Source organism: Nannobrachium achirus, assembly GCF_963921795.1.
Source record: "Nannobrachium achirus genome assembly, chromosome: 1".
NCBI lineage: Eukaryota > Metazoa > Chordata > Actinopteri > Myctophiformes > Myctophidae > Nannobrachium > Nannobrachium achirus.
Genome location: NC_137810.1, coordinates 29,339,683 through 29,349,077, shown reverse-complemented (window position 1 = coordinate 29,349,077; position 9,395 = coordinate 29,339,683). Strand labels below are relative to the sequence as shown.

The following is a 9,395-nucleotide window of genomic DNA, read 5'->3' as shown; positions in this document are numbered from 1 at the left end:
CCGTTGATACAAAACAGACCCCAAAATGATTTGTAAACAAAGGCTAGATGAAGCACATAACAAAACCTTGAGGACATAGCCCAAAATATTGGGTCTCTGGATGCACATCATTTTTCATTGGGATGTACTGAATCAGCCATCTGACTACATAACCAAGCAATACATAAAGAATATCACATGACCACAGCAGCTGAGCTGAAATCCAGTTTTATTTGAACAAAGCTAAAAAGAACATCATTGGCCAAATACACACAAGATGGGGCAAGGCTTGGGGTGATGCAGAACAGTCTATTCAAGCAGAAGCATACCATGGATTTACGCTTCCAAGCTAGACAGGTTACGTATACTGTAGTTATTATGAAGGAAGAACACTCGACACACAGTCAACCCACATTGCAGCATCTACAGTTAAAAAAAGGAAAAAAGAAAAGAGGCCTTTCTGGGCAGTGTTAACGACATAAAAAAAAATCTATATTCAGTGTTGTTCAGTATGACACCAACACAAACTGAATCTCAAGAACAAGGCAGGATGGCAACAGCACTTTGCAGTGCATGCTTATTTTGTGCATTCAATGGCAGATCTTACAATATGCTTTAGCCACATGAACCCTAGCGCCCTTATTCTGGGGGGAGAACATTTGGGGAAAATAGCAAGCTCACAAGCTCACGACATTGCAAACCATTGTGAGCTTGTAAATTGGCTACGGTCTTGTAGATTGGCTACTGTCAGAGAAGATATTTGGTGTAGACTGGGGGAACAAGGAGCAGACCTAGCATAGAGCCATAGGGGGCCACAGTCAAATAGGTATATAGAGTTTAAATGGTTAAAGTCCCCCTGTTCCTTCTAAGCAGAGCTCTCAATAATCTTCCAGGACCATCATCAGGAGGGTACAACCAAGGAAACTATCCCAGCCCAGAGGCAAGCAAGGCCCAAAGTGGCCAACCCACAATGATGAACTATAGGCAGGCAGTTAATTCCCAAAGTCATAGATTACCCCCACCACCAAAGTTAACATTCATCTTTGGACCTTGGGACACTTAAGCATTCCTGAAAACATGCAAGGCAGGATAACAGCCATTGGACTGAGCTCTTCTCTTTTACGCAAGTAATTGCCTATAATATCCATGTAAAGGTTATTTTACAAAAAAGCAGATACAATGTTATTTCACTGGATGAACAACATCTGGTAATGGCTACTATTTACACAAATCTTGATATTTCTTTCCTAGCCTACATATGCACTGCACATTTATTCACCACCTGTGCCATTGTCTACTTGTGCAGATAAATTCAATGAGTTGAGTTGGCAATGGAGCATTTACAACAACTCAGAGCACTAAGCACTTGTCAACATTTGTTTTGCAGTTACAATACGTTCTTCTTCCTTTCTCTCATCAAGAGCAGCCAACCTTCGTAGTACAAGTTGTTGGTGGGCCCACCTTTCAAAGCCTGGAGGCAGTGTTGGATGTAAAAGAATTTCTCAAAACCTCTGCCCCAAAACCGAATGGAGGCATGCATTTTGACCAACTCAAATGAAGGGGTAATCATGGAAGAGTTTCTCCTATGTTGTGCTGTTCTTCACAGTGCATCCTTGGGTCCATTGAAGCAAACAGTGTGGAGAAATGTTGTGATGTCCCCCCATTGCAGGGTGGACAGTGAAACCGAGAAGGTTGAGCACTGTGGCAAGCAGTAAGCTTATTGCCAAACAGGACTAAACAATAAACATTATAATAAAAATAAAAATCGTAACAAAAATGTTTTCTTCCCATACATCAGGACAGACACTCTACTTATAGTAGCTTTTTTTTTCCTTCTTTTTTTTGTTTTTGTTTACATAAAGCTACACTAGTTACATGCCAGTATGTAACTGTTTTTAAGAGTAGTGTAGTGTCTGGCTCTTATCTGTCAAGTGTCTGATGCTTGATGTGCTCTGACACTCAATCAATCATGCAAGTAATACATACATACATACTCAGACCTTAACATGTGCACAATCATACAAACAATAGATACACATTGAGAGTATGGCCAAACTAAATGAGGGCAACACCACAATACAAAGTTCCCTCAGTAATAGTGGCTCCAGGTTTAGCGTAGATTTTTCTTAAATTATTAAGGTAATTTTCTATTGACAATTTTGAGAGGACTTTGAGGGAAAATGCAGTTAAGGGATATTATGCAATAAATACTTATTGGGGGACTACAAGTTATGTGAACGTTGTGCTAATACAATTAAATCACAGATTAAATTAGGATGCCTTGGTGGCTTACCACATAAATAACACTATGGTCCTTCCCACAGCCGGCCTGGGTTTGAATCTCCCCTCTCACTCCCACCCTCTCTCTCACACAGTTTCTAGCAGAAATGCAAAATAAAAGAGAGCGATTAAATGCTCAATCGCCAAGAAAATGTTACCGTTTAGAATGCAAGACACTCTTGATGAAGGTCCGGAGGGACCGAAACGTCTGTTATTTGAAATAAAAAGGAGCAGCTGAGCAAAAGCAGAGTGAGGGATTTTTGTTCATGAAATAGTATTTCATGATTGCTTCACCGTTTAGAATGCCAAAGGTGGGTTATATCGAACACATTTATTCTAGCAATAGTACGCTTATAAGTCAGGGGGGATTGGTAGAGAACCACCAGTAACCTTTATCGTGTTGAGACATTATTTATATTGACCATACCCTGTGAACCGAACACACACACACACACACACACCGCACGCATGCACACACACACACACACACACACACACACACACTCACTCACTCACTCACACACAAACAAACGCACGCACGCACACATACACACACCTATGAGTCCTCATTCATCTCTTGGCTATCTGTCCTGGCAATCTTCCTTGGAGGTGCTGGGCTGTCCCCCTCTCCCTGCTCCTGTTCCCTCTTCTTTGCTGCATTCTGTTCAACAGAAAGACAACAGTGAATAAGATCAGCCATCATTATGAATGAATGACCATTCAACTACAGTGGACCACAGGTGCTTGGGCAAATGTTTCAACTCACTGCTGAAGCCACACGACACAACATTAAAGGGATATTAATGATGTGTATGTACAGCATAGCATAGCCTCCCTAGGTTCAAGTTAATGTGCTTTTGAAGTGCAAGTAGATCACAGAGAGGAGATATAGGGTGAATATGAGTACATATAACAGCCTGGTGTGTCCGCGACTCACGAGTGAGCGTGCGTGCGTGTTTTACGGGCGGGCGGTTTTTACTGACTTACTGATCTATACATTTCATAATAATTTCAATAAGAGATCCAACCTTCCCCGGCACAAAAACAGTATAACAAAAGAAAAATAACTGAATTTAAGAGGCTAATACATCAAGCTGAAGAATTTAATTCATGGTCATCAAAATCCTTCTAAATTAACTTGATTTTAAAACCTTCTTTTATATAAAAATACACAAAAATTGTTTATTAAAAAAAGATTGGAATCTAGTGTTAGGAATGCAGGAAGAGTGAAAAATGAATTTTTCATTTAACTAGGTCTTTAACTTCAGGCACTATATTGTTTATGCTGTGTATAGCTCACATCACTTTTGAAAAGCCAGACCAGTTCAAGCACAATCTCAAGCTATACAGTGAATTTGGCATCTTGGAACAACTTTTAATAAGAAATGTCTACAGCAGAAACAGACTACCCTTGGAAGAAAAATCTATTCCAGTTGAACAAACAATTTCACACTTCACAGGAAATGTTTTTACATATATTTTTTACCTTGAAGCACCACCTAGTGGAGATACTTTATATTGACCATGTATTTCTGTTATTAATCAATAATCATTAAGCTTCAACATAGGCTTGGGCGATGGGATGAATATATATATTTGGCCAATCGCAGAATGTTTTTATTATTAGGCGATTTTCCCTGCGCAAAATGCGAATACATTTGGGCCAGCAGTTAGGTATTACACTGTGATTGTGATTTAAAGGACAACTTTAGTTTTTTACAACAAGGGTTCATATTTTAGATTGTATTTAAATAATATAAAAGATGAGTGTTAAAATTATTTCATTTACTTCTTTTTATTGTTTTAGAGATTCTTATTTCATTGGTTGGGGGCATGCGTAGATTGCGTACAGGTGGCTAAATATGCCATTTTACACAGGGATACATTTTACGCAGATCTACAAGCTCACAACTTGTCGGGTCTGTGACTCATTGTGAGCTTGTAGATCTGCTATTTACGCTAGTATAACTCGAGACATTAACACATTTTATTTCAACATTCCTGTGTAGGAGGATCAAATTAAGACCTTAGGGTTGCCCCATTTATTTGTCTAGTCCCTGTTAATTTTTTCAAATGCTTCCCTCATACACGCTGTGCAATGGAAGCGCTGAAAACCATGCGGAAGTAAGCGGATGTATGTCTTTGTGGTCACGTAAATGTGTCTTACTGTAAATCTAATCAGTCCAAGCATATATACTGTGGGTTGCTGCCTATCAGAAATGGAAAACCGAAAAAATATTTCAATATATATATTTTAAAATATATTTACGTGAGTGGAAATGACAAACAGATGACAGCTTCCTTTTTCAGCTTTTCTAAGCTCACACTTATTGACCTATGACACTATTGGCCACTAGTGTGACAGACAAGTGTGACGGGAAAAAAAGTGTGACGGAAAATACAGTGTGACAGAAAAAACAGTGTGACGGACAACTGCTGCACGCTTTCATAGTAAATGGCTCCCTGATGGTTGCAATTAATTGTGTAAAGAATACCAAAAAACTACAGGCATCGAGAACCTTGGTTAAATAAAGTGAAAATTCTTCCAGTACTTTAAATAGTTTTGCCAAATTATTTTTCACCCTAAATTAAGACCAACAGGAAATTAAGCAAACAAACCTCGTTGTCCCTACTCTGGGGTGGATACTTAGCGAAAATAACAGATCTACAAACTCACAACACAGCCAAATATAGGGTCCTGGGGGATCCTGTCAAGTATAAGTGGTTGAATGAGAGCTATTGTATGGTACATAAAAAGCTCCGTGCTCATGCTCACCTTTTTGTCCCACTGCTGATGAAGGTAGCGAAGGAGGATGTTGGTTTTCTCTGTTACAATAACTGAAGGAAAGAAATAAACAAAAACTAGTGTCACCATTTTGAACAAATTTATCATGATTGTGTCAAATCATGAAAATATTTCCAAAAAACAGGCAAATATTGCTTTGCCATTGTTTTTATTTCTCAAGCTTTTGCTTTGCCATTGTTTTTATTTCTCAAGCCTTACAGCCTAGTAATCAAGTCTTTGAAGCTGAGCCAATGGTGTCCAACAGTAAATTAGAGCATAATATGCAACAATATTACTGTAAATGATTTTGGAACTTACTCTGTTCTGATGGGTATTCACGAGTTGGAAGATATACAGAGGGCCTCCGGTTCTGTAAATAAGGATTTAAACAAGTTACAAATAAGAAACAATAACATTCTTAATTCATCATCCATTTCTTGCATATATTCTTCGGATAAAAGACAAATGTTGACATTTATAATTGCCTTATAGGAGCTGATAGCTCAGCTCTCTTTTTTTTATTGATATTAGGCATCCAGCTTGTTTACAGCAACTTTACAGCGAGTCTGTCTAACTCCTATCAAGGGAAGAGTGACAAGTGTTGGTGTATGCTACTCACGGATGCTTTACAGACAGAGTCTGCATGGAACCGGCTGAAATTGCTCTTGTTGTAAACAGGGAGCCCTTTCAGGAATTCTGCCTGTGGGAAGACAAGTTATGATATGGCATATGAGGAGGAGAGCCAGTTGTTTGTCTTGTTGTCACGGTAATCTTATACTATGAGTCTTTCACTTTCATCTAATAGCGACCGTAGGGAACCGTTTACTATGAAAACCGGAACATCCTGTCCGTCATTGAGTCAGGGCGTCTTACTGGTATTAAGTATATAACACACTGTAATCTTATATACTATATATGCCTCTCACTTTTATCTAATGTTAACTATATAACAAACTGTCAACCTACAATTTGTCAATGTCCAGACTCATTTCTGATGTCAACGGTCAACCACTTGTCACATACCGCCTGTCAGCCACGTTTTGATTAAAGGGCGGCTGGACTTGAAATGATCCTGTCTCAACTATCAATGCTGAAAATTGTTCGGATTTGTATTGACTGGTCAAGGACAGGGAGATGATGACGATAATCGGGGGTGGGGGAGCCCCGGCAGATGAATGGGCGGGGGGGGGGGGGACAATGGTCATCCATCTGAGCTGGGCGTTCCCCGGATCACAGCAAGACATCCTAACGAACAGAAGGCCTATCGTTGCAACTACCCTTCAATTAATGTTACTAGACCTTACCCGTTCGAAGATATGTGCTGCAAAATATGTGCAGAGTGTGGGTTATGGGGAAAGTAACTGTAACTGCATGGTGCGTGCGTGAGAATATGTGGGAGCATCATAATGTAAGGAGCAGCCCATGGGGGAGTGTATATTTATGATGGATACAAATAATTTAACAGCAAAATTAGGTGAATAGAAGTATGAGGATGTATTTGCTTGCTCCACATAATTTTTCCATACCCGTTGGAAGATGAGACACACATCACCCGTTGCATGCGTGACCCATGCAGAGAGAGAGAGAGAGAGAGAGAGAGAGAGAGAGAGAGAGAGAGAGAGAGAGAGACTGCAACATTCCTAACTGTGAGAGAGGTGTGTGTGGGCCCAGGGCTACAGATCCCATGGCCTGGAGGAACGGACCGTAACCATGACAACAGGCTGTAGAGCTGTAGATTGAAGAAACGCTAATAAATAGCTTGAATTTGGGAAAAATGAAATTCGGGCTCCGTCACCGTGTGTATAATGCTAATGGCCAATGCCATGTTAAATTTGGGATCAGTCGCTGAAGCGAGTGAATAGATAATGCATTGTGTGACTGACTGACTGACTGACCTATCTCCCTAATTATTATATGGATGGATCACCCTTCAACCTTGACAACACATTATCTACGGGAATCTGAGGCGACATCCAATCCTCAAGCTGAGAGCAGTCCGTCAAACCCTGCTGAATGCCAACCAAGAAGCAGATGTAGCTAAAGCAGTGGTTATCAAACAGTGGTCGTTGAGGGGGTTCCAGGTGGTCCCCAGCTAAATAATGCAGAATTGGTAACCAAATGGACCCTGATAGTTATATAACTGTAAAAAAAACTCTAAAAATGAAACCATTTGGTATCATTTTTACACCCTCAAGAGTCAAATTATTGTTTAACATCTGTATAACTAGATTTACAAGAAAGAAGTCTACACAATTAGAGAATGTAGAAAACCTTATTTTGATCAACGTTGGCCAGTGATCTCTCCTATGGTACCTCGTCAAAACAGCACGGAATTGTGTAATGTGGACAAAATCGATCCAACGACAACAAAATATTCTACGTCTGAGGGGCTAAATCTCAAATGGTGATCCTTGGCTCAAATAAATGCCGAATAAATGATGGACCTTGATGTGGAAAAAGGTTGAAAACCACTGCCAAAAGTTCTCTTCTGAGCTATGGAGCTGTATTTTGTAGCGAACATTGTAGGTTTTGAATGCACCACGTCCCAATCGTTACCTTTTCCATGATAACGGCAGTGATAGTATCCAGTGTCGACACGCCGGCTTGTGGAGCTGCCTGGCTCGCTGTGTACCCTATGGTCGTGACGGCAGGCAAGGCAGTGTGTAACGTTGTGTTAGCCACGCTAGCTTCAACTAGCTAGCCGACACACAATCTTCTCAGTTCCCCGCGGAAAATAATAAATATAAACAACACCCTTCACGTGGAAATTGTTGTCGTCATTCTACACACGAGGGGTCATGGACAAACGGCTACGATATTGACATAAAACACGTGTGTTTAAGTGAGTTTAGCCTGGCTGCTAGTAGTTACACACAGGACTTCATCTGCCTGCTAGCATGATGGCTGGGAGCCGTGGAGGAGGTGACGTTTCATGATGCCACGCCCCTAACGGCTTTCAGGCGTTTTCACGTGGTGGTAGCTGGACGAGATATCCAATCAAAGATAAAGGGCAGCATAGTAGGCACTGTGTGTTACAATCAACTCTATGGTTACAATCTGATAGAATTAGTTTGAAGCACTTTACACACGCACCACTGACACCAGCACCACCATTTATCCAAGCTGCTGGATGTAAAAGCAAAGCTAAATCCAAGGTTAATAAAGTTAGGTGTGTTCCTTATATCACTGTTTCCCAAACACTGGTCCGAGACCCATTTGTCCCAAGTAGGTCTGTCTGCAGACCAAAGATTAGGGGGCGGATTGTGATGGGGGATGCTATTGGATAGTAGATTAGGGGGCGGATTGTGATGGGGGATGCTATTGGATAGTATGAGAATGAATCAATCCGCCCCCTGGAATCTCAATGAGCCCAGGGGGTCCCCGGACCCCCAAGAGAACCAGGGACCACCCTCCTCACCCCAAACCCGAGTTAAGACACCCATCTGGGCCACTTTCCACCCAGCACCACCCTCTTCACCTCCGTGATGGAGGGTGTGCTCACTTTGTGCGGGAGGATTTTTCAAAGGACAGGGGCAGGGGAGATTTGCCCAGGCTCTGGTACCTCCAGAGCACCAGGGCCGACTCTCCACACCCTCTAGCCCGACTCGGGGCTCCCTCCTCGGCCACTTTCCACCCAGAGCCGGCCTCTATACCTCCGTGATGGAGGAAGTTCCCACTTTGCTCAGGAGAGTTTTACAAAGGAAGGAAGGGGGGAGAGAGCCTGGGAGCCTGGAGCTCGGAGCTCCAGGGCCCAGGGGCCGGCCCCTCACTGCTCGAGGCCGACCTGGGGGCCTCGGCCGAGGGACCACCCACGGACCCCCTGGAGCCCAAAAAAAAAAAAAAAATCCATAGCGGATACCCAAGCTCGCCAAACGCTTTAGGCTCCTATTCTACCGCCCTTTGGGCCTCGCGCTCGAGCCTGGTACCGTTGGAACCGGCTCGCCGCCCCGCACACGATGGTGCCATCGCGGACCCCCGCGGACCCCCAGGGCCGACGCCAGGCCCCGAAAACCGGGCCTGGCGACCTCCAGGGACCACCGGGGACCACCAGCGGGGGTCCCCGGAGGTCCCTGGCGGGCCTCCGAGCACCGCCGCCCGGGGACCACCACCAGGGACCCCCGCGGACCCCCAGGGCCGGCCCCAGGCCCCAAAAACCGGCCTGGGGACCACTTTTTCTTCTAAGTCCAGCTGGAGTTAGAAGAAAAAACGGCTTGTCGTTTTTTCTTCTAAGTCCAGCTGGACTCGTCCGTGCAACGTCATAGGGGGTGGATTGAGATTCCAGGGGGCGGATTGATTCATTCTCATACTATCCAATAGCATCCCCCATCACAATCCGCCCCCTAATCTTTGG

General features: G+C 43.0%; 1 protein-coding gene across 1 annotated transcript; it reads right to left on the bottom strand.

The window, feature by feature from the left end:
* Positions 1 to 339: 339 nt before the first annotated feature.
* Positions 340 to 7,916, bottom strand: dda1 (DET1 and DDB1 associated 1). The gene is made up of 5 exons (XM_080722493.1): positions 7,601 to 7,916; positions 5,664 to 5,744; positions 5,363 to 5,414; positions 5,036 to 5,097; positions 340 to 2,920 (listed from the first exon to the last, which is right to left on the bottom strand). The coding sequence occupies exons 1-5, from the start codon at positions 7,607 to 7,609 to the stop codon at positions 2,816 to 2,818; spliced, it is 309 nt and encodes a 102-aa protein (XP_080578619.1). The 5' UTR covers positions 7,610 to 7,916; the 3' UTR covers positions 340 to 2,815.
* Positions 7,917 to 9,395: the final 1,479 nt, after the last annotated feature.